Here is a 22,239-nt window from a genome sequence, read left to right as displayed (position 1 = left end):
ATATTTGCGAGTATTTTCCAAGCTTTTTCTGACTTTTGTTTAATAAATCTATAAAGGTTATACAATTTCCTGTTGTAGTAAAACAAGTACTGTTTGTTGGCTGCCTATCAGTGCTTTTTTCTTTTTGAGAAGAGCACAAGCTGACGAGAGGAGAAAGCGACTCGAGCACGGCAGAGACCAAGAGAAGAGATGCTGGGGAAGAAGGCGCTGGAAGGCATCGCTTCCTACAAGTACAAGGCGTAAGTTGCTGCGGGTGGACTGCGGGAAGAATGCACCGGTCGCTGACTTTGTTGCTCTGTTGTTCACTACAGGGGAACGTACACGTATCTGGACAATGTGCTCAACCACTTCTGGACGTACTCCGTGCAGTTCCTGCCCATCTGGATGGCGCCCAACCTCGTGACGATGATCGGTACGGGCGCCATGATGTTCACTACAGTGGTGCAGCTCTACTACTCGCCCCACTTCTCTGAGACCTGCCCCGCTTGGGTGCGTAGCTACCCTTTATTCCCTAAACAATCGCTATACTAACTGCTTTCTCATCTCTCTGCAGGTCTACATCCTCTCGGCGCTGGGACTCTTTTTCTACCAGACCATGGACGCGCTAGACGGCAAGCAGGCGCGTCGCACTGGCGCTTCGTCCCCGCTGGGTCAGCTCTTTGACCACGGCTGCGACGCTGTCTGCACGGTCTTCAACGTGCTGAGCGCCGCTGCCACGTGCCAGGCTGGCGTCGGTCTCCGTCCGTACATTGCGCTGTCGTCCGTGTCCATTGCCTTCTACTTGGCGCAATGGGAGGAATACCACACAGGCGTCATGAGCTGCGGCAACGGCTTCTTCGGCGTCACGGAGGGACAGCTCACGTTGGTTGCAGTTCACCTGGTAGCGGCCTTCTTCGGCGCAGGCTTCTGGACGGCAGAGGTTCCTATCCCAACGCCGTTCCCTGTGACCATGACGGACGTTCTCATTGGTGCACTGGTGGCGAGTAACGTTTTGTTGGCGTACGGTAACATCTCGAACGTGCTGCGGGCGGCCCCAGACGCCATTCCACGCGACGAGCTGGGCAACAAGCACATCTCCAAGCATCTGGCACTCATCCAGCTGATTCCTATTGGCATTCTACTGGTGCTAGGGTCGCTCTGGATCTGTGGCCCTGACGCGGACAACTATGCGAACTACCCGGTGTTGTTCCTGTTCCCGATTGGCATCGGCTATGTCTTCTTCTCGGTACATTTGTTTCATTGCGAAGTTGATATTTCTTCTTGCAGTTCTGATCGCCTTTAATGTGTTTCTGTGCTTTGTAGACGCGAATGATCGTGAGTCACATGTGCAAGATCCCATTCACTCCGCAGCTTCGTGTCATTATTCCTTTCGGCTTCGTCATCTTCAACGCCTACGGACCTGCTGTGGGGATCCTCTCCAAGCCGCTGATCCCTACTATTGTGGCGTCGTCGTTGTATGTGGTCTTCATCGTGGTGGTGTACTTGCACTTCGTCTCTGGTGTGGTGAAGGATATTTGCGACTTCCTCGACATTTTCCTTTTCAAGCTCAAACCGGCCGCGACGGAATCGGAGAAAGCCAAGTAGAGCAACATGGATACATCACACCTCAAGTCAACTTGTAAGCTGACAAGCGCGGCTTCAATTCTGCAAGGCGGTCTTGGATTGAATCCACCAAAAAGAACAATAGAATGGAGAACAAAACAAACAGAAGCACGTAGTTAGAATCACTGCAGCCGCTACTCTTTGGTGTCTAGAAATCCCAATTCCAGTCGTCTGCTTTTGCGTTGGCAGTGGAATCCAATTTCATCGCCCCCAAAGGTTCATGCTTCGTCTTCGCCTTTGCTTGAGCTTCTGCGCGACGTTCGCTCGCTGTTTTCCTCTGCGTAGACAACCCACTAGACGACCCTGGTGCACTAGCGATGGATGTCCTCGTGGACGTATTCAATCCACTACCACCCCCACTAAGAGCGTTCGCCTTTGGCGCTGACACATCAAAATCCAGGTCATCGCCGCCCCAGTTATCATCTCCCCATGCACTATCGTTATTCATCGCGAAAGAAGAGGACATCGACGTCGTATTCGTTGTCAAGGACGGTACTCCAGCGCCCACATTGCGCGAAACACTTAGTTTGACCGACGAAGACGACGATGACAACGACGCTGATAGTGACGATGCTGCTGGGGACGTGAATGAAGACGAAGGCCCTCGGTTCACCGACAACGACGTACCAGAACCTGAACTGGTTCGCTTCGGACTATCCAGGCCGTCCAAGTCGTCGTCATTCCCCCAACCGTCCTCAGCGAAATCATCGACTGGGAACGCGTTGAAGCTGTTGTGCTTGGACGACGGCGCGGATGAGGAGCTAAATCCATTGGTCTGGTTCTTGTTGCTAGAGAAGGAGGACGAACGTGACGATGGAGCGGCAGCGGTTGATCCTAGAGTCGAAAGTGAGGACGATGACCCGCCAGAGCCGACCAGCTTATTAACGTTCGAAGCAACAGCCGAGGAGGCCCATGCTGTCAAAGAAGAAGCATATCCGCCCGAGCTGTGACCACCATTTGAGGGTGGCGGGGTGACCCCAGTCCCGACATTACCCACATGGTCACCCTCGCCCGAGACGCGCTTCAATTCACGTTCCTTGGCTTCCAACTCTTCCCGAATCTTCATCTGGGCAGCTTCATCCATGACCGTCTTCATGAAAATATCAATCGACGTTTTGGCTTGCTCTCGGACAGAAATCGACACGTCCAAAAGAAGAGGTGAGATCGCTGGGACAATGCTGCCAGCCATTCCTTGCGGTGTAAAGTACTCCTGCATAATAGTCGTAGTTCACGTTAGCATGAGACCTACCGGTCCCGTATTTAAGCAGTCACTTACTTGGCACGCAGTCATCGAGCGAAGTCCAGCAAGACGCGCATGAGGGAAGGGATCTCTCAACGCTCTCGCGAAAGCTGGAAATAACACCTTCGGTCTTGTTGCATCATTGAGTTTGCTGGCAATCTTTCCCAGACAAATCGTAGTGTTTGTTCGGATAGCTGGCTCCGGATCAGACTGCAACAACAAATCCATTAGCCAGGTAAGTATAGAAAAACTCAAGATCAGCCTACAACTTCATGCACCCCAACGCACCTGCAGCTTTGCAAAGTATTTCATGACACGATTGTTGAGGTTGCTGTCTGACAGCTTGTCGGCGATGTGTAGCATTGACTTGACCGTAAGCTCCCGCAAAACAGGAGCAGCGTCAGTAAACCCACTGCACAGGTTGTCGAAGACAACAGAGCTGTTGACTAGCTTTGCGTCGAAGTGGACAGCGAACTTCTCCATCATCTGCAGTAGCTGCACACGGACAGCGCGATCACTGCAACTAAACAGCTTGATGATGATCGGAAGCACTTCCGCCTTAAACTCTTCAGCGGACAACGAACTGCCGATCTGTACCATGGCCGGGAGCATGTGGCTAGCCGACGGGTCTAATTTCACAGGTCCATTCTTCGCGCCAGTGGCTGCACCGAACTCCACAACCTGCTTCAGTGCTGGGAGAATCTTGTGCACTCCAAAGCATCGCGGTAACGTCTCTAGATTGGCGCACAGCTCTTTGTAGAATGCCACCTTCTCATCCGAGTCCTTGACCGCCAGATTCTCCAGAAAATCCATCCGTTTGATAAACGGCGTATCGAAATAACTGCAGCTCAGCATTTTCTGCGGACTCGGCCGTCGAGCAGCGTTGTCGTCGATGGCCTTGCGGAAGTGAGTCCGGATTGCCGGCGGAATATTCGCAGCTGTCGACACGTCACTCGATCGGAATTGGCCGTCGTTGAACACGTAGAACATGAGACAGGCAAATGCCCAGATATCCACGCCATAAGAAGGTCCGGTGGCCACAGCCTTCCAGTCGGAGCGTTGGCATTCTGCATAAACATACTGGTGACTATAATGCTAACAGTGCATTTCTTTGCTTGAAGCTGACGCACCTGGTGACTTGTAGTTGACGTCCGCGTACTGCTGGAAGGCTGTGTAGATGTATGAAGGACCATCGCTTGTTATCTCGGCTGTAAGTTCGAATCCTCCCAGCTTCCAGTCGCCACCCTGTCACATTTGTCAGCAACTATTAAAGAATTATTGCCAATTGAGTTCTTCTACCTTGGTGACAAAGATACTCTGCGGAGTCAGGCGCCCGTGCAGCAGTTTGCAGTCCACGTTGATGAATTGCAGCGCCATGAGGATACTGCGCAGTCCCCAGGACACGCACATACCGAACTCCTCGCTGTTGGCGCCATACTCCATGCGCAGCGCCGTGAGAAACTCGGACAAGGGCATGACATGCTCCGTAACAATGATGACAGGCCCGTTGTTAGGCACCTCCGTGCCGTCCAGATAGGCCAGGATGTTCGGGTGGCGAAGCGTCTTGATACGACGCAGCGCGTTCTGTGTGAGCTGCCCCGCTGGCTGTCGAGACTTGAAGATGGACACAGCGTGCGACGGGTCCTGCTTGCTCTTGCCGGAGTGCAGCACGAAGTCTGGCAGCCCCTCGAACACGACGCTCTCCCCTGCAGCTCCACCAGCCGCGACGTTCCCGTCCATGGCTGGTGCATCCATAGAGTAGGGCAGTCCGCCCGTGGAGCTGGACCCCACCAAACCTCCAAGAGTCTTGAGGAAGTTCATGCTTCTCCTTCGCTTCCTGCGGCCTCGTCGACTTCACCTGTGCCCACGTGTGTCTTCGCAGTTTATGGATAATCGATTGGAAGAAATAACAATTGAAGCGCTACGATTGGCTAAAATTGTAGAGTCTGATATTCATGCGACGTGTGACAGTAATGTGACGATCTACGCGTCCAAAAAGCTCTTGACGGCGTCGATCAGCTCGGCCTTCCGCCCCACAGCAGCGAGGCCGTGGGCATGCAGGAAGGCCTTCAACTGAGCGACAGTCTTCTTCTGGATCACGTTGGACGCCACGAGTGCAGCCCACTCGTTCTTGTCGAACGTTTCCTCCGCCTCCGGCTTGTTCGCTGAGCCTGCCTTTGCCTTCGCTGTCTTCTTCGTTGTCGACTTGCGCCCGCCCGAGGCCGAAGACTACGCAACAAATAACAAGATCAGCTGATGACGCAGGTAGCTTAATTGCTGAAAGCAACTGACCTTGCGCTTCGCGGCAGTTGAGACGTCGATCAAGTCTCCACCGCACACGTCTCGGAAGTTGGTAATCGCATCCTGAATGGGCGGAATCATAAAACGTGATGAGCCACACGGATATCGCACCAATACCCGCTTCCTTCTTACCTTCACTTCTTCTTGACTGAAGCCATCAGCATCTGGAAGAGTCGTGTCTTTGTTTTCATCGAATTCCAGCGCTTCCTCATTCAGGGCGAGAGCTTGAATGGCAGCGTAGTGTTTTTGAAGTTCTGCAACGTGGCATACAACAGTCGGTCATTTTCGTATTTTACTTCGAGCTCCCCATATATTCACGAAAACGCACCTGGGTTCTCGAAACTTGGTGCTTCCGTCAGCTTCAGCTTCGAGATTAATTGTTTCGCCGCTTTAATCTTCTCCTGGTCCACTGAAAACAATACAAATCGATTCGGAAATATTAGTAGGCTATTTACACTTTTCTGCATATATCTGGATAATATCTTACCGTTCATCACTGGGTCCACAGGAACGTCACGGATATCGTCCAGATACGGCAAGAAGATGACGTTAAACCCTGACGGCTGCACTTGACCCATCTCGTCGTTCTCTTCCTCTTGGGGAACCAGCGCCACCAGACGAGGTTCGCTTGTTTTCCGGGCAATCAGTCTCGCCAACGCAAATTTCTGCTTCCGGACCATGGAATTTAGAATCGCCATAAAGGCGGTCGAGCTGCCTTCGATGTAGCCGTCACACGGGTACACGAAATAAGGCGAACGAATGTTTTCGTTCCACTTGAGAGAGTTCAATGGCTTGAAGCAGATCAACTGGAGTCCGGGGGCGTCGTAGTGCTTGATCTCCACCACGTCATCTCGAGTGAAGTATACGCGCTTACCGCCGTAGTCAATGTATTTTTTGATCTGATCCGGGGTCAGGTAAGCTCCTGTGTCTTCGCAGAGCCATTTGGTCTCAGTCTTGAGTGGGGTATTTGTGCTCGCGTCGAGAGCCACGGGGGTGTTTTTGCGCTGGACAACCACCAGCGCGTACAACTCCACACCAATTGACACGCCTTTCGTGATATGGAGAGGGAACGTTGTAAGCCGGCGCTTGCGGAACCGTTTGCGGAGAGATCCGTCCATGAGATCATCAAGCGAACTGACAGGAAATGCTGGCTGGAAAGTGGCTTCGTCCTCGACATTTTCTTCATCTTCTTCAGCTGAAAAGTCCTTAAAGTTGCATCCGTAGAACTTCGCCAGATCAAAATTCTCCTTCCCAGGCGGTGTAATGTAAAATAGATTCAGTGTACGCTTCAATTCAGTGTGGTTCTGTTGCAAGATGAATTAGTTGACTGCATCAAGAACAAATGCATACTGATTACTTACCTGAACTTGCTTTTGAATCCGCCCGACTTCTTCTGCGTCTGGACCTTCCGGGCTGTCATCATTTGTGAATATCCAGATACGCTGCGAGTCTTTCTTCTTCAAGCTGTACATGCGAAAGTGTGAGCAATAGAGCACTGTAGTTCTACTAGTAGGGTGATTGCGTACTTTGCGTTGGAAAAGGAAATCCCACATTGCCACAATGCGTTGCTAAATGACAACTTGTCCGAGTTCTGCATGGACTCAAATTCCGACTGAATGTCTGCTTCCAGTAGAGCCTGCAAATGTTCAAGAGAAGAAATTAGCAATATGCAAACTAAGTAACTGTGGTCATTGCAACAAACCTGAAGGTCCTTGATCCGCTGTGCCGACGGGAATCCCAGCGGTTGAAACTCGTAGACTTGCTCTAATGCACCTGCTTCTCCACGTTTGTTCTGTATGCGAGGTCAGTAACAACAGAAAGACACGAACACAACCAGGAAACGCACTCACCGTCCCGAAGAAGACGACGCTTAGCAGAGAATTATCATTCGCGACCACTTTCGACTTAAGAAGCTTGATCACAAGCTCCACAACAGCGTGGAACCACGTGGATGGAGCCTCTGCTGTCGCGTGTGGGTATGGGGAGAACATGGCCTTGCGCACATCCAGTAGCACGATCAGCGCGTCCTTCCCGCTCTCAGCGAGCTCCCAGTCGTCCTCCTCCCCCACCACCAATGTATCCTTAGCCGCCGCGTTCTGACTGCCCCATACGTCCATTTTTGCTGCAGTTGTTGAACCGGAATTGACTTGGAGATAATATGGATCTTGCAAAATGGCTACAAAACTCGAGTAAAATATTGTTTTTTGTCTTACAGTTATTGACTTACTACAGTTGGGCCACTAGATTCTCATTCGGAGAAGACTCTCGCTTGGAGCGGCGACTGTGGCCTGCGCTCTCTCATGAAGAGCACGTAGCATCGACTTGGTTAGCCGGGGATACTCCTTCGACTGGAAATTGCGCTCGAAGCGATTGCTGTGAGCATTTAGCTCCTCGAGGAGCCCCGAGCAGGACGAGATCCCCGCAGCAGCGAGGCGACGACTGAATGCTTGTAGATCGTCTGCCCGCCACATGAACCCCACACGCAGACATTCGAGCGTCGATAGCAACGACTGAGAGCAGTCAATGGAGCACGTGTTGGCAACACTCGAGGAGGATACCAGCTTGGAATTGTCTACAGGATCGTAGTTTACGACACTATCGTAGGTGTTCTTAATCGCTGGCCATTCTGGAATCACCCTTGACGAACTGGAGGAGACGCCTCCATCCTTCCATGCGTCCATTATTGTCGGGTACTGTTGCTGAAGGTTTTCTTTCTGCTGAGCACCGCTCGAACGATACAACAGCCCGCAGAACTCGTCTGCCGTGTATGTGCAGGTCTCCCACTTCTGCTCGTACTGTTTTTTGAGTGCGTCGAATTCCTCTAGCCACTGCTTCTCGAAGCGTTCATCCTCTAGCTGCTCGCGAATCAGCTCATCTTCGTCCCCGTCAATCTCTGCTCGTATTTTGGACTTGACCTTAAGAAGCGCACCCATAATCCCGCTCTTCCGAGCCTCAGTCACCAAGTCAACCGAGTCAACGGCATTATCATTGCCGGTCCCTGTGCTTACTTCAGCTACCGAGCGAACTGAGTCAAAGGCCTTTTCGCTGTCGGTCTTTGAACAGACTTCATCCTTTAAAGGGGCATCGATTGGCACACTGCGCGAGAATGACAATGTGTTTTCACCTCTGCCAGCATTCCGCAAAAGGGCAAGAATGTCTTCCACCTTCTTCCCTTCGCAATCTTCCCCGTTCACTTTAGTTAGAATATCCCCAAGCTGTAGACAAGCCAAGGCCTCTCGGTTTTGGTTTTTCGCGAGAGGACTCGCCGGATCTTCCACGAAGCCATCGACAGCTAAGAAATCGACACTACTGTCGATTCTAGCTACCTTCGCGAAGTAAATGCCGAATCCCTTGTCTGTCTTCTCGATCTCAATGTCTAATTGCTGCACATCCATCCGGGCTCCCAATTATAATTATTAACGCAAAAGATCCTTTCAGTAGTTTATCGGAAACGTATCCTACACGGCACGAAACGTCACATGATCTGATTGGTCAAAAACAAAAGTAACTGTTAAAACGGTCGTTTAAAACAATTGTTTAAAACAATTTTGAATGCTGCTTTAAATAGTGGGTCATGCTTGAAAGTCTTGATCTCTGCCTTCTGCTCTTAGGGTGGTTGGCATCATCACCGTGTCGCTCTGCCACGACCAGAGTGGATTGAATCTGGGACCCAGAATCATAATTCCGACCAATAGGATGCTCGACCAAATGATTGGCTGTGATGGATAGCAGCTGCCTTAATTTTATACGGTTTGGCTGAGAATATGTCTATTTCTACTAAATTTTATAACATTTGGCTGGGAATGTGTCCGTTGCACAGAACTTTGTACGCTCCCATATCCTAACAGATTCCAGACCCGTGCATAACATAGAGAAAAACACTGCCACGGTTGCTCACACCAGAAACAATTGTAGACGTTGCTAAAGATGAACAGCGACCTTTCACCAATGCGAGCTCGGCCAAAATGGCCGAGCACTTTGAGAGGAGTATTGATACGAGGTTGATATAGCTTCTCTGATCTTTAAGAACTATTATAACAAATAATTCATTCATGTTATACTGCCTTGCATTTCTTGCCATAATCGCATCATAACTCTTTTTTATGTGAAAAACGAAATGTAACGACCCGATGTCCACATGAACATACTCTGCGTCAGGTTACAACACACATGTTTCAATGACTTATCGAGTTATGATTAACAACCGCATTATTGTAGACAGTATCGTTACTCTTCCACCTAAAAGACATATACTGACGCTTATTCTTTCCCTACTACCTTTCATTGCAGTATCTCACTGGAGAAGCATTTGAAGCCAAATGCCGTGTTAATATATTCTCTTTTGTCTATTTGTTATGCGCATTTCTGGCAACCAATTGCTGCTACGCGATTGACGTAGGCAAACACATCATATTTCCAGAGTACTGTTGTTTATATACTGTTAGTGGGGCTCTCCACTGACAATCGGGATTTCCGTATCCAGAGCAGTTTAAAGCGGCGAAAGCACTCCAAATGCTAATCTGATACTCTACTTTTGGGACGGAAGTGTATCGGTACGCAAAGACTAGAACTAAACACTAACTATGGAATGTAGTTGATTAAGTCGGTCAACTGACAAATTGAACTCATTTCGTCCCCATCCGGTGTTACTCATTCCGCTCGGCGTTACCAGCGTAGCGTGGCTGTCACGAATGCTACACGCGCAAGCAGTTGGACTCAAATGACCACACGCTCCAAAACATCAGGTACCTTGGCTACTGAGCCTCAAATAACATATGCATAACAGAAAAACCGTTATTACGCAATTTTTGCGAGCTTAACTGTTTGAAAAACACGTTGACGTAAGGCCCCATAAAACACAGCTAAACTTTGCTTGCGAATAAGCATGAAGCCTTGTTCTCTAATGCCAACCATCAGCGTAGTGGAGAAGTTTTGCGCTCCAGTACAGGTAAATGAGCAAAGTCTTAAAGAATTGGTTGCACCTCCCAAAAAAGCTGCGGGCCCCATTAGTCGCATGTAGGACGGAAAGTCCCCGTGATTTGGCGGGACCGGAGGGGCAAGCGCAACGCTGCGATGGCCCCGAACGACAGCTCACGAGTGGCGCACGCAAAGGCCGTGCCATAGCGACACGAGCGGCGCTATGCCGTAGTCTTTCTGAGTCACACCGTGTGCCGCCAAGGGGAGGCCCTGTGTAACATATGCGCGCAAAGTATGACATCCAGGAGTACGCGCCTCGTGGTCACGTAGATTATGGCACAGACGAGTCGGCAGCGTCACTGGAGGTAACACTGCGGCTTCGAGGATGGAGCGGCTGATAACTACGTAACTGAGAGGGGGGAAAGTCCTCAGACTACGGTGGCGCTGGAGTGGTGCTCAATTCTACAGGGTGGACATATCGAGACGACAGCCGACAAGGGCACAGGCTTCGTTAGGCTAGCTAAGTGAAAACCGAATCCTATAACAAAAAAATGTTGGAGCGCGGACGGAGCTTACAAAGTGGGACGAAGTGGTTTAGACTTTCCAATTGATGCTACGGTGTCACGACATTGGATTTGCAGTTGGTGACATGAGATGATTGTTGACTTGGTGGATGCTTCCCTGACCACAACCTTATGACTCGAACGGAAGCTGGGATGTGCGGATTCTGTGGAAGCATGTTGTCGCCTGGATAGCGATAGGCCCGAACTTACTAGGAAAGCGTGCTTGTCAAAGATGTATATTCAGGAATGCAAAGAGACCCTTCAGTCTAGGCTCGGACTTTCACTTACGATGAGTACCTAAATGCTGGTGTAACGTTGTCCTAGAGAACGTATCCCTAGTCTACCTCCTCTCGCCGCAGTCCTGACCAACAAGAATAAATGCCACCTGCCCAGCCCAGAGTGAATCCGACCGCAAGATCCGCGCTGGATGCATCAAGGTCGTGAACACCCAAGATGAACGACAAGGCACGCTTACGAGTGAGTGGTACAAACTATGTTCGCCAGAAAGGACCCGTACAATGATCCTGTGCCAGGACGAACACTGCTCACAGCTCTTGTGCCAAGATGAACGGTGTACACAATTTTCTCACCAGAATCCACGTCGGCAAGATCGTTACATACTGAAGTCAAGAACTTCTCCCAGATCGTGCTGGAGTCAAGACCAAGCCCGGCTGGATGTTGACTTCCATATTGAGACCAAGATAACTATACTGAAGACAACGCATTAGAAGAAGTATGTTAAATGATATAAAGAAGAGAAAAGAAGTCAGAAGAATAAGACATATGATCTATTGATAACTTTAAACAGAGTTGGTTTTGCCGTGTAGAACACAAACATTCTGTTCTGTACAAACCAGGTGGGAAGCGCCGCATGGAAGAAGAAATCAATCCGCCTGCGTCCCCACACGGATGGGCAAGTTTGGTCAAGAAGGGGAAAAACTAACGAGGACCCTCATCGGGAGGGCCCTCATACAAACGTGCAGTGGGATAGTCAGCTGGGGTAGTCAGTAAGTACCAATATCGTACCGGTATTAATCCCGTTCCCGTTTCAAAAACCGTTCCCGTTACTTTCATATCTCCCTCCAAGGCCTCAAATGGAGACACTACCAACAGGGCCATTGCTCCCCCATGGCTATCTGCCTGTTGGCCTTGTGCTGCCTGACACTGTGGTCCCGTCACTCTTAGCGGAAGCCAAGGCGCGTTCGTAAAACGGTGTCTTCAATCGCGTTGGAGGTGAAGACGACAACTTTCGACAGCAATCACGCGTGAACCCTCGCTCCATGTCGTCGTCGCTACAAGAGTTGAGCAAGGCTCTGAAGGTGGTGGTTGCCATGCTGCATCCTGGGTGGGAACCCGGTGTTTTCTCTTTCATGCGTTTGATGCCGGCGGGCTCGGAAGAGGAGCCCCACCAAGACTATCAAGAGAGTGACTTGTAAGAGCCCGTGAGCATCATCCGGGCGGTGTTCCTGCCAGCATGGTTTTTGCACTGGAGCCTGGCACGAAGCTTCGCATCTACGTCGGTTGCTTTACTGCGAGAGACGACTCCAAGGCGCGAGTCGTGGAAAGTCCTGTTGGATTCTGTGTGCTGTTCAGGGGCGACCTTATTCACAACGGAATGCCATACACCACGACGAACTACCGCCTTCACTGCTACCGGAGCTACGCGGGGATGAAATGGACACCGGATATCGTTCAAGACGCGCTTCCTCAACATGGTGAGCGTCAGTATTGTGGCGAAAAGGTGGAGAAGGGTCAAGCGCTTCGGAAACATCGGTTCTATTGTGAGAAGAACCCCATGGGGGCTGAGAATCGACTGAAGCGCAAACGCGAGTACAAAAAAGGTGAGTACAAGTGTGAGGTTTGCGATAAGGTGTTCAAGCACCAGAGCTCTCTACGCGTCCACAAGATGAGAGAACACTCTGCTTAATATTGTAGGTTTGAAGGGTAATATTGAATAAACGGAATATGACGACCACCTGATTGGATAAATACCAATTACACTTGGATTTAATTGGTCGAGAACTTCAACTTGGTACCGCGTTCCCGTTACAATTTTTCAAATTAGTACGAAGGCTCCCTGTGTTCACTGTGGTTTGTTGTTTAGCGGTGTCGTGTGCAATATACTGGTGGATTTACAAATGTGTTTATACAACGCCTATTCTTCTGCTATGTTCTGCTCTGAGTAAGGTGCTCTTCCTGCATAACCCCAGGACCTGGCTGGTAAAAAAGCGGATTCAAATGGCACAACTTGGTCATCTGCTTGAGTACCGAAAACTTGGGGATCCTGCGCGGCATTCTGTGTAGCATTTGGGGGTGTGGTAGGGTGATTTTGATCGACTCGTTCGCTGTATGTCGGGTCACGGCCAGTTCCTGTACTACCTTGGTTTGTTAACCTCATTCTGCGTGTGATTTTCTTGAACCTACCTTGTTGCAGAGTAGCAGGGTCTTGTATTCTTTGAGGGGCTGTACCATCATTGCGGTAAATCCACCAGTGTTTGTCGAAATCATTCGGAGTGATGTACTTCTTCCATTTGATTCGATGATTGCAATAAGCTCGTGGAGACAGGGACGCCCATGGACAGCATGGAATTCCCCCGAGCATGCACCGCGTTCAATATGACCATTGACCATTTTCTCCGCATCCGTCCACAATCTCTCTGTCTCTCTCTCAAAGCGTTCCTCGTGATAATCCTGACAACCCGATTGTATCTGCTCTTTTGTAGCAAATGAGGACCAACAGTTGCATGCTGAGTCATGAGTAGACTTGTTTCGAAAGCAGCAATTGTCCACCAGCTTAACAGCTTCTTGAAAACTGTGTACAGATCGCCTTGGCTTGATTTCAACTTGACTTTGATCTTGGCATGCGTTCCCTCGACTGTAGATGTATCTCGGACCCAAAAGTGGGTGTACTTGCTTGTGCAGTATCTCACAATGCGCGACTTGTACTTCCACCAATGCAAATCCAGATAGTCAGACACCACCTTACTCTTTGAAACGAGAAGCTTGCGCTTTTCTTCAAACTCCGTTTCTGAGATTGCCTCCACTGCTTCGTAGAACGTAGCCATGAAGGAATTGGTTTCCCAAGAGTTCTCCTTCTTTGGTTGTCCCGGAAGTGGGTTCTCAACGTCTACTTGGCCTAAGTGCTTTCTGGCCATACTCTCCACGTTCTTGTTCTAGTGAGAATAACATTGGGAGGTTCAATATCGTTCTCAATCATGAAGAGACGTAGCATGTTAAAAGCCCACACGAAATCTTCCTCTTTCTCTCCAGAAAGCCAGCATTGAGCCACATGAAGAACCGTATTAGCTCCGGTTACCACAATGATGTTGAGCAGCGGGATTCGATGCTTGTCCGTCTTGTAGGTGCAGTCGGCAACTAACACATCGTGGTGAAGCTTGAAAAGCTCAGTGGTGTCCGGATGAGCCCATGTGAGGTGGGTTAACTCGCTTGTTTCGGGATTGAAACGCCACTTGTGAAAGAAGTTGTGCTTTCGAAGCTCAACGAATAGAGCTTCTATCGCTGTATGAGAAGCTAGGTCACGCCTTCGGACAGCACGCTTTGTGTTGGCGATGTCCTTGACAATCACGAGAGAGCCTCGATCGGCACTTAGAAGCGTGGCTTGAATTGTCGACACAGCAACCCCTGCAGCAGTCTGGATCTCCACCAGGTCGGACGTTGTCACCGACGTTTGTTCCTGGGACTTGTGAGCAGCACGGCGCCTGACAGCAGCATGAGCACGAATGTCCCGGGACGGTTCGTGATTGTGGTGAATGCTTCGTGACGTGTGAACAATCTTCCAATGCCCTTCAGTATCTGTCTTACTGACAGCATGCAGTGCAATGCGCATGGGCATCCTGAACGTTTTGAACCTCGCATGGTGCGCGTCCGGGTCTCTGCAGTCAAGTGCCCAATGTTCTTGACGGCTCCGGAGCGATCGCACTCATAGTTCCGTGCCCACACCTTCCTCTCAACTTCATCTGTGTACCGAACTCGGCGCCGTGAAAGGTTGAACCCGTGATCTTTAGTCCACTGACGCAACGCATCTTCAGCTAGGTCATGCGAGGCGTACACTGATTGTGGTGGAGGTTAGATGACAACGCGTTGAGGGCCGGTATCGCTCATTGCTGAACTCGTTGTATTTGACAACCTTTCGTGGTTCGTCTACAGTTCGTCTACATTATTTCGTCTATATCAATAAACCGGTAAGATATTGGTACTTACTGACTATTCCACTGCACGTTTTGTGTGAGGGCCGTCGTTAGTTTTTCCCGTCAAGAAGGACTGATCGCTCGTTGGAACTCCACCTAACTCATGTCTAGTTAGGTGGTGACCAGTGCTTCAATATACTGGAGTGGACCACCTATTTCGTATCGTAGTTGGGCCATTAACGGGTGAGTGATTTGCCCACGTCATATTAGCCTTCGTATTCATGGAGCGCTCGGTAGTTGCCCCTAGAATTTGTATTGACTGCCGTGTGGATTGACCGTATCCTGGATTGCAGCGAATGCTATCCGCTTAATTGAGGTGGAACGCGATTGTGTTGAGAGTGTTTAGGCTTGCTAAGTGTCCAAGCTTAGACTCGAGCGAGTCTAGGTTGTGAGACTCCACTTCGGGCGGGCCTGGAATACTAGGACAACTACTGTATCTACGTATTTGTGCATAAATCTGTTTACTTGTTGGCTATCTGCCAGTCCTGAACACACCTGAGAGGCTGTACAAGAGTTTTCCGCGTCCTAGCGAATACATTTCTAGTACGTCGAATCCTAGCGTCCCCGAATTATCTCGAAGTTTTCGAGGCTACATCCGAGAGTGGACTTTTCCTCCGCAATTCCTCTAACCTTATAGATGCTGACGTAACCGCCACTTGAGCAGATCATGAATACCTGAAGAACGCGGAACGGAGTCCGGACGTAGTGTTCATGGTCGCGGTATTGCGACTCGACAGTAACGGCAAGTGCATGAACTGGAGCAGTGCTCGGAAAAATATATTTAAATAAATAACATTACTATTTTCTTACCGCATTTATTATTATTGCTATAATCGGGCATTTACGGTTTCGTTTGTAAAATCAAGTTAAAGCTCGAGTAGTATACTTTATTTAAGTCAGAGGCACGACAAACTTGCAAATTATATCGAATAGGGGGCGAAGTCTTTTATTTTGCTCTCACGTTGTCCAGTGATCTTGTGAAACCACCTCCAACTGCCTAGTCACTGAAATTTTCACTTACCAATTTGACTTCGAGCACAAAATATTCCTTCACCAATGCCCTAAGAACGCTGACATCTGCCGTGCGCTCTTTGCTGCCCTGCCTGACCCCTACTTCAAGTGTAACTACTGCAACAAACTACGCCCCCAGCCCCCTCCAAGCGGGTACGGCAACCTAATGGGGCATTTAAGAGACAAGCACCCAACTACGAAGCTGACTACCTTGCTCACGCCAGTTCCTTGGCCAGCAACCTGCACACGTTTGGATTCGTGAGCGACAAGGTCGCAAATATCTACCACTGGATGGAGTGGGTTGTTGACCGAACCATGCCTCTAGCTGAGGTGGACTGTAACGGGGTTACACACAAGTGGCTAGATGTAGCCACTTGGTTACGACAATGGGTTTCACATTGGTGTGAGATACACCAATGGTTACATTTGACAGACCACTGGTCTGTGTGCATTTAGACTTCCTATTGGTTGAAAGGCGATCTCTTTCAACCAATTAGCTTAGCAGGATTCTGCCAACCACTGGTTGGCAAATACCTTTTATTTAGAATATCACTTTAGGAGGAAACCCAAACACAAAACATAAAGATAAATAACAGTTCTGAATTCTACGGTAAATCGGCTTTTGCTTTCTTATTTAAATAAATCTATACTTACGAGACGTAAGTATAGTTAATCTAAGTTTAAGCAAACTACGCTTCCTCATACACGTGCACTAACGTGTAAGCCGAAGTAGTGGGCAGACAGCGAGCCCATTACATGGACCACCCAACCACTCGCTCTATGTCCCGTCTCAAGCCCATCTGCTCGAAAACGCTCAAGCGCTACATGGTAGAAACTACCCGGGAGGTCGAGAAGGAGATTACTAAAGCAACCCCACCCACCTTTGGTGCCATGTACGACGGGTGGACATGCTTTTCGGAGAACTATGTAGCGCTGTACATCGTCTTTTGGAAGATGGCCAGCTATTCTACGTTCTGTTAGCGGTGGTACTCCCTTGATGAGGGCGATCTTACTGCTGTATCTACATTCGGAATATTTTGACCAATTTTGGTCAATCAGAGGAGTAGTTAAAATTTATGGTTGGAGACAATTGTGCCACCAATCAGCTGACGGCAATTGGTCGGTTGCGCGTCTCATCGTTTCAACCTGGCAACCAAAAGGTGTTTTGGCGGGCCACGAGGACCTAGTTGGAGCGGTGAGCGCGCTGATGCTGGCGCTACAGACTACGAAGAACCGCGCTGAGTTCCGACGTTATACCAGCCTCGGGCCTTCGCGTCCGAACGCTACGCGGTGGAGCTCCACCTTCATGATGCTAGAGCGCTACGTGCGCATACGGGGCGCGATCAAGCGCGTCGACGCGGTGTATGACCCCATGCCCAAGCCAGCTGCGCATCGACGCATCGTTGCTCTCGTCGAGAGCCTCAAGATATTTAAACACTGTGTGCAAGAAGCAGCAGGAGGAGGCAGCATTGATGAAATCCGTGCGGCTTCTATTCGACAAGATTACTGAGATGTTTCCTGTTACGGGAAACTACCTACGCCCCGACGCCGACATCGTCCATTCCCCTACATTTGAGAGCGCTGTCGTGAAGGTATGTTGCTGTATTGCTTTTATGTTGCTTTAAGTGTCACTAACCAACATATGTTTCTAAATTTCAAATTAGGTTGCTCGGGGTACTGAAGTTGAGTTGACACCAAAAGAGTTGCAGGCCCTCCAGCCATTCCAGCTGGAAGATGCTACATGGAGGCCACCGCACCATCACGTGGTTTACGTTCTCAGGCGCGCGCGCGCAGCACTGGGGACTTTGCAACGGCGTTGCTCCAATCGAACCCGGCTCCCGAGCAGTTGACGCCGTGGTACGACCCAATCATCACCGCCATCCCTCCGACCAGCAACCGCTGCGATAGGCTGTTCTCGCAGTGCAAACTGGTCATGATGCCTCAGCGTGCATCGTTGTTACCGATGAATTTCGAGATGCTTATATTTCTGCGTGCTAACCGTAAATTCTGGGATGCAAGTACGCTGATGGAACTAGATGTTGATGTCACTGATGATAACTAGTGCTCGAAGAACAAAACAATAGGTATTCCTCATTTATTTCTTATTGTTGTGAATAGCAGTCAATACTATTCTTTACTGTAATGTCCGAGCACTGGACTGGAGCATGAAGAGCACAAGGTCGTGGACACCGTTGTTCGGGAAGCTGATGTGGACACGAAGGCTACTCACGAAGGTGGAGTGGCTGACGGTGATGTCGAGGTGTCGTCGGACCAAGAGCAACCGCTTCTCGATCCACCAGCCTCATCATTTGCGACAATGCGTACAGAACTGCATTCGCCAATATTAGTGCCCTGAAAACAAGTAAAGATAGTATTCTGGCTATAACTTTTATCTGTTTCAGCTGCGCATTCGTATTGATATGGCTTGTGGCCTTCTTGTTAACAAGTTACAAATATTTAAGAGGCCATTAGCGGCTGATTTCATGCATGTGGACTAATTATGCACGGAGCTTCAAAACGATTGCATCGACAAACGCATTCAAGAACCCGCAACTGGTGGTTTTGTAAATGCAGAAGTGCGAGAGTTCAACGAAGTAAAGGATTGCAGTTACCCACCAACAGTAGAAGTAAGCACAACTAAGGAAATTCAGACGGGCATATATTTGCAATGTGATATTAGAGCATTTTCAGACCTACAATCTGTCTAGGCCAGCGTCCACCTGAAGAGGATAAATATAGTCCCTCATAATCCGGTCTTGAAGTTCATCCGCTTTACTTTGAATCGTTTATATATGGCGACTAACTGCATCGCGCTGATGCAGAATACCACTATTTTCCATCCCATTTAGAGTTATCTCATGAATCTGCAAAGCCAGCATTGAAAGAACTCAATACATCCCATCCACCGCTGCTAGTGTATCTACTTGTACATGCCGCTCCATCTTTCCGCGTTTTAACACGACACATCGCACACAACCATGCAAGTTTCCAAGACGGATGGTAAGGAGGCTTGTTAGAAAGGAGATAGAGAAGCGTCTAGTGAGCGCACAAATTAGTAGTATTGCGTTTGGTGGACCTTCAAATTGGCCAATAACCAAAAATGGAACAGAAAGAATCCATTCATGCGTTTAAGTACGATTTTACGACTCTTAAGTACGAAACAAAAGCGTTTTCTTTTTACTGGCCGTAAATTGAAAACTACTCGTGTTCCAAGGCTCTACAGACCACCACCATTATTAGGATTTTGTCATATATGCGTACACAATGCTGCTCAACCATAATCAAAATATTGAGAGTTGGTAATCACGGTTGACCGCCGAAAAGTGTCGATTTTTCGCCTGATCGTGTGAGATAGTCTATGTTAAACGAGCTAATGCAGTTGTTTTGTACTGTTTGTTCCGCATTCATACTTTCCTTTTCAGTTTCCACCAATTTGGTCACAACATCCGCCAAATCAACACAAATCCATGGTACCCGACGATCTTCGTTATTTGTTTTTGGTGGTTTTGTTTGTTGATCACTTGGGCTTACCACTAACTGACTGTAATTCATTTGATTCGCCATCCATTTTCCATGTATACAAAGAAGCACAAAGTTCGCTATCAGCTCAATACACGATGTACGGTATTGTCCAATGAGAACTCACTATTATTTGTATTCACTATGCCATTGGGCAAAATCAACTGGATCAGTTTAGAGCTTGCAAAACTATATAGTTTTGACATTCAGCAATCGTTTTTCAGAGGAATTCCATAGAGGTGGCCCCCAAAGTGTCGAACGATTGTTGTGCGTTTTTGTCACACACCTTGTAGGCCCAAGTCGTGATCACGGTGATGCGCCGTGGGTGCTAGAAGAAGGAAGATCTTGAAGCGGTACTGGATAAATCGTACTAGGGGAAAACATTCGCCAATGTGGTGCTCTTTAAGAGATCGAATTAGCTACAAACCAGCGGAGCTAACGTCGCGAGACACCAAGAACCCTCTCCCTCCTCTCTCCAGAGCTGGAATCGGATTTGGTGGCGTGGGTGGCCGGTATGCAGCGTGTTGGTTTACCCGTAAGACCGACTAGGGTGCTTGAACGTGCGAATAAGATCTACGAGCTACTGCATCACGCACCCCCAGGAACGGAACGCCGTCCCAACCGCTCACCAAGGGTTGATACGAATGTTTTATTAGTCGCCACCCAGTGTGACACCAAGAGCAGCGCCAAAGATTGCTCGTGTCCGGAATATGGTGGACGCTGACTCTGTCCGAACGCTCTTCTAAGCCATCACCAAGTGCGTGGTAGAGGTGAAGCTCTCAGGAGACCGTGCTTTTAACATGACTGGCGCCTCTTTTATGCATAATGGCACCTCAAGGAAGGTCCTTGCGCTCAACGGGTGGTCCAACGTTTGTTAAGTCGTGCACTAACATTGTCACTTGATTTTGTCCCAATGCTATGCAGTTTTACATGTTATATCTTTGAGGTCTGTAGCTGGCTAGAGAAATCAAAATTCATTCTGGAATCTCCAATTCTTCGTGTTTGGTGTTCTCTTAGGTTGGTCTGTATTATTTGTTGTATTACAGAGCTTTGAGTATTTCCCGACCATATGCAAAATCGTGCACTCATTTGGTGTCTTACGTTACGATCGTTTTCGCGCCACATGCCTTGCCTGCTGTGCCCTCCAGCTCCAGTTGATCCATTGCCCAGCTGTGTAGTCGTCTGACGCCGGTGCTCCTTACTACCTTCTGCTATGCTGTCCACTTGCTGCTTGCAGCCACTTCATTGCGCATGGGCGTCTCCATTAATTTGGAAGTGTTAAAATAAACGGATCTACGGAAGCGATTTCAGTGTGACCTTTTACAGCGAGTTTCTAAGCATGATCCTGTTAAGACTGGGGGTATGACTATTGGGGGGGGGGGGTCCTTTGACCATATGCGGAGCATGATACGTAACGACCCCATTAGGTACCTACCTCAACGGCGCTTCAAACCCTGGATTCCTGAAAGGCGTGTGCTACTCATGGTGCTAACTAAGGCCCGATGAAGATGGATGCTAACCAGAACTCTCATGATACCCACTTGATATCCATTTGATTAGGCTAACTATACTAGATAGTTAAACATACCCACTTCCTCCCTTTTTTTTTAGCGTGATCTCAGGTAACGATAATAAACACATCTGGTTTTGTGAAGCGAAGACGTCTTAATATCTCTCGAAACGGGTTATTTTGACGTCGTTGGATAAGAATATTAGTGTTAGTGTTGCTGAGTCGGACGTCTTCCTCTGACGCTACGCTACGGCAGCCCTGAGGCAACGGTAATGGTCGACGAGGGGTACCCCTTGCCTTGGTCTCTCCAAAAGAGCGTTTGTATTTAGTGCTCATCAATCTGCTTTTACGATGTATCTACGGCCAATTGCCGCGGACCTGCCCACAGCTAGCCCCACCAAAAGACACTCCTAGTATATCCGTTTTTGCACTGTGCGCTTCACCCTACCGAGCCCGCAGACACTTTCACGCCAGTTACAAAAACCTGAGCTGAAGTTCACCCACATCCTGGGCCAGGTCGAGCTCAAGTTTATCTTCCTAGGCGACGTTGTGGCCTACCCGCAACGATACATCGCCACAGCACACAGAAATGTCCGCAACCCGCGCGATTGAGGAACTAGTTATCGCGGCCTCCAGCGATCATCCACGTTCCAGGGCAACCAAACTCTAGAGCTAGGCGTCGCTCCAAGGGGCGGCACCTTATAGGCGAAGCCAGGATCGCTACGACCAGCCATTTCGATTTTCCTGGCGACTCTACACAAATCCGATCAAAAGCAACGATAGAAAGTGGTTTGAAAAGCTGATTAAATGTAAAAAAATAAAGCTACCTGGGATTGTCAACCCGACATAGCGCGTATGTTATCTGACGCTCTCATTCACGTGCGATTGCTCCTCAGCAGTAGATGCAGCTGTACTTTTTTTTCTTTTCCAACCTCCGTTTGGTTGTATCCAGGGTTGAATTGAGGTTCGTTGACACTGATTTCGCTGATTCGTGACCCGGCCTCCGCGTTGTTCTTGGGCATTAGCCGACCAGTCATCATCGTGCATATCACTCTTTTGGCCAGCTATCACTCACTTGAAATTACTGTGTCATCTTATACACTTTTTTATTGCAGTGATCATCACACTTGACTCTTCACCACCACGGCACACACTCAGCGTATGCGAATATAAGAACGTAGACTATAAACGCCTGTACAGCGAGACTTTTCCGTTCATTGGCAAGACTTCTTGTGCGATGAGTGATGTATTATAACGGCGGATGGTATTCGCCTCGCCACTTCAGGAATCTTCGAGTAAGAAAGACCAAACAAAACGAATAGAACAAGAGCGGTGACAGGCATAGGCATATGAAACTGCTTGCGATTG

At 49.0% G+C, this 22,239-nt stretch overlaps 11 protein-coding genes across 20 annotated transcripts; 6 read left to right on the top strand and 5 right to left on the bottom strand.

Moving 5' to 3' along the window:
- Positions 1 to 16: 16 nt before the first annotated feature.
- Positions 17 to 4,724, bottom strand: PPTG_03872 (SCY1 protein kinase). Of its 4 annotated transcripts, XM_008897653.1 has the most exons (5): positions 4,142 to 4,724; positions 3,973 to 4,087; positions 3,131 to 3,909; positions 2,879 to 3,052; positions 17 to 2,812 (listed from the first exon to the last, which is right to left on the bottom strand). In XM_008897653.1, the coding sequence occupies exons 1-5, from the start codon at positions 4,661 to 4,663 to the stop codon at positions 1,751 to 1,753; spliced, it is 2,652 nt and encodes an 883-aa protein (XP_008895901.1). In that variant the 5' UTR covers positions 4,664 to 4,724; the 3' UTR covers positions 17 to 1,750. The 4 variants fall into 4 exon arrangements, with proteins under 4 accessions (XP_008895901.1, XP_008895903.1, XP_008895902.1 ...); XM_008897655.1 differs by having other exon boundaries at positions 3,973 to 4,724; XM_008897654.1 differs by having other exon boundaries at positions 3,131 to 4,087.
- On the top strand, positions 113 to 3,195 carry PPTG_03873 (hypothetical protein). The gene is made up of 4 exons (XM_008897657.1): positions 113 to 239; positions 312 to 489; positions 554 to 1,225; positions 1,303 to 3,195. Exons 1-4 carry the CDS (start codon positions 190 to 192, stop codon positions 1,582 to 1,584), a joined length of 1,182 nt encoding a protein of 393 aa, XP_008895905.1. The 5' UTR covers positions 113 to 189; the 3' UTR covers positions 1,585 to 3,195.
- Positions 4,725 to 4,737: 13 nt separating the features above from the next.
- Positions 4,738 to 7,302, bottom strand: PPTG_03871 (hypothetical protein). Of its 7 annotated transcripts, XM_008897652.1 has the most exons (9): positions 6,994 to 7,302; positions 6,846 to 6,935; positions 6,670 to 6,779; positions 6,505 to 6,607; positions 5,631 to 6,447; positions 5,472 to 5,552; positions 5,276 to 5,397; positions 5,135 to 5,206; positions 4,738 to 5,071 (listed from the first exon to the last, which is right to left on the bottom strand). In XM_008897652.1, exons 1-9 carry the CDS (start codon positions 7,258 to 7,260, stop codon positions 4,826 to 4,828), a joined length of 1,908 nt encoding a protein of 635 aa, XP_008895900.1. In that variant the 5' UTR covers positions 7,261 to 7,302; the 3' UTR covers positions 4,738 to 4,825. The 7 variants fall into 7 exon arrangements, with proteins under 7 accessions (XP_008895900.1, XP_008895898.1, XP_008895894.1 ...); XM_008897650.1 differs by having other exon boundaries at positions 6,846 to 7,302; XM_008897646.1 differs by having other exon boundaries at positions 5,135 to 5,397.
- Positions 7,303 to 7,328: 26 nt separating this feature from the next.
- On the bottom strand, positions 7,329 to 8,571 carry PPTG_03870 (hypothetical protein). The gene has a single exon (XM_008897645.1). The coding sequence runs from the start codon at positions 8,536 to 8,538 to the stop codon at positions 7,384 to 7,386; it is 1,155 nt and encodes a 384-aa protein (XP_008895893.1). The 5' UTR covers positions 8,539 to 8,571; the 3' UTR covers positions 7,329 to 7,383.
- Positions 8,572 to 10,341: 1,770 nt separating this feature from the next.
- PPTG_21535 (hypothetical protein) lies at positions 10,342 to 11,566 on the top strand (the record flags this gene model as incomplete). The annotated part of the gene is made up of 4 exons (XM_008898334.1): positions 10,342 to 10,425; positions 10,868 to 10,916; positions 11,017 to 11,100; positions 11,451 to 11,566. 4 exons carry the CDS (start codon positions 10,342 to 10,344, stop codon positions 11,564 to 11,566), a joined length of 333 nt encoding a protein of 110 aa, XP_008896582.1.
- Positions 11,567 to 11,903: 337 nt separating this feature from the next.
- Positions 11,904 to 12,059, top strand: PPTG_21534 (hypothetical protein; the record flags this gene model as incomplete). The annotated part of the gene is made up of 1 exon (XM_008898333.1): positions 11,904 to 12,059. One exon carries the CDS (start codon positions 11,904 to 11,906, stop codon positions 12,057 to 12,059), a length of 156 nt encoding a protein of 51 aa, XP_008896581.1.
- A 38-nt stretch (positions 12,060 to 12,097) lies between these two features.
- Positions 12,098 to 12,550, top strand: PPTG_03869 (hypothetical protein; the record flags this gene model as incomplete). The annotated part of the gene is made up of 1 exon (XM_008897644.1): positions 12,098 to 12,550. The coding sequence occupies one exon, from the start codon at positions 12,098 to 12,100 to the stop codon at positions 12,548 to 12,550; it is 453 nt and encodes a 150-aa protein (XP_008895892.1).
- Positions 12,551 to 13,759: 1,209 nt separating this feature from the next.
- PPTG_03868 (hypothetical protein) lies at positions 13,760 to 14,476 on the bottom strand (the record flags this gene model as incomplete). Its single annotated transcript, XM_008897643.1, has 1 exon — positions 13,760 to 14,476. The coding sequence occupies one exon, from the start codon at positions 14,474 to 14,476 to the stop codon at positions 13,760 to 13,762; it is 717 nt and encodes a 238-aa protein (XP_008895891.1).
- Positions 14,477 to 16,622: 2,146 nt separating this feature from the next.
- On the top strand, positions 16,623 to 17,352 carry PPTG_03867 (hypothetical protein; the record flags this gene model as incomplete). The annotated part of the gene is made up of 2 exons (XM_008897642.1): positions 16,623 to 16,818; positions 16,949 to 17,352. The coding sequence occupies 2 exons, from the start codon at positions 16,623 to 16,625 to the stop codon at positions 17,350 to 17,352; spliced, it is 600 nt and encodes a 199-aa protein (XP_008895890.1).
- A 231-nt stretch (positions 17,353 to 17,583) lies between these two features.
- Positions 17,584 to 17,904, top strand: PPTG_03866 (hypothetical protein; the record flags this gene model as incomplete). The annotated part of the gene is made up of 1 exon (XM_008897641.1): positions 17,584 to 17,904. One exon carries the CDS (start codon positions 17,584 to 17,586, stop codon positions 17,902 to 17,904), a length of 321 nt encoding a protein of 106 aa, XP_008895889.1.
- A 3,687-nt stretch (positions 17,905 to 21,591) lies between these two features.
- PPTG_21533 (hypothetical protein) lies at positions 21,592 to 21,893 on the bottom strand (the record flags this gene model as incomplete). The annotated part of the gene is made up of 2 exons (XM_008898332.1): positions 21,592 to 21,624; positions 21,804 to 21,893. The coding sequence occupies 2 exons, from the start codon at positions 21,891 to 21,893 to the stop codon at positions 21,592 to 21,594; spliced, it is 123 nt and encodes a 40-aa protein (XP_008896580.1).
- Positions 21,894 to 22,239: the final 346 nt, after the last annotated feature.

Source organism: Phytophthora parasitica, assembly GCF_000247585.1.
Source record: "Phytophthora parasitica INRA-310 unplaced genomic scaffold supercont2.6, whole genome shotgun sequence".
NCBI lineage: Eukaryota > Oomycota > Peronosporomycetes > Peronosporales > Peronosporaceae > Phytophthora > Phytophthora nicotianae.
This window is presented reverse-complemented; position numbering and strand designations above follow the sequence as displayed.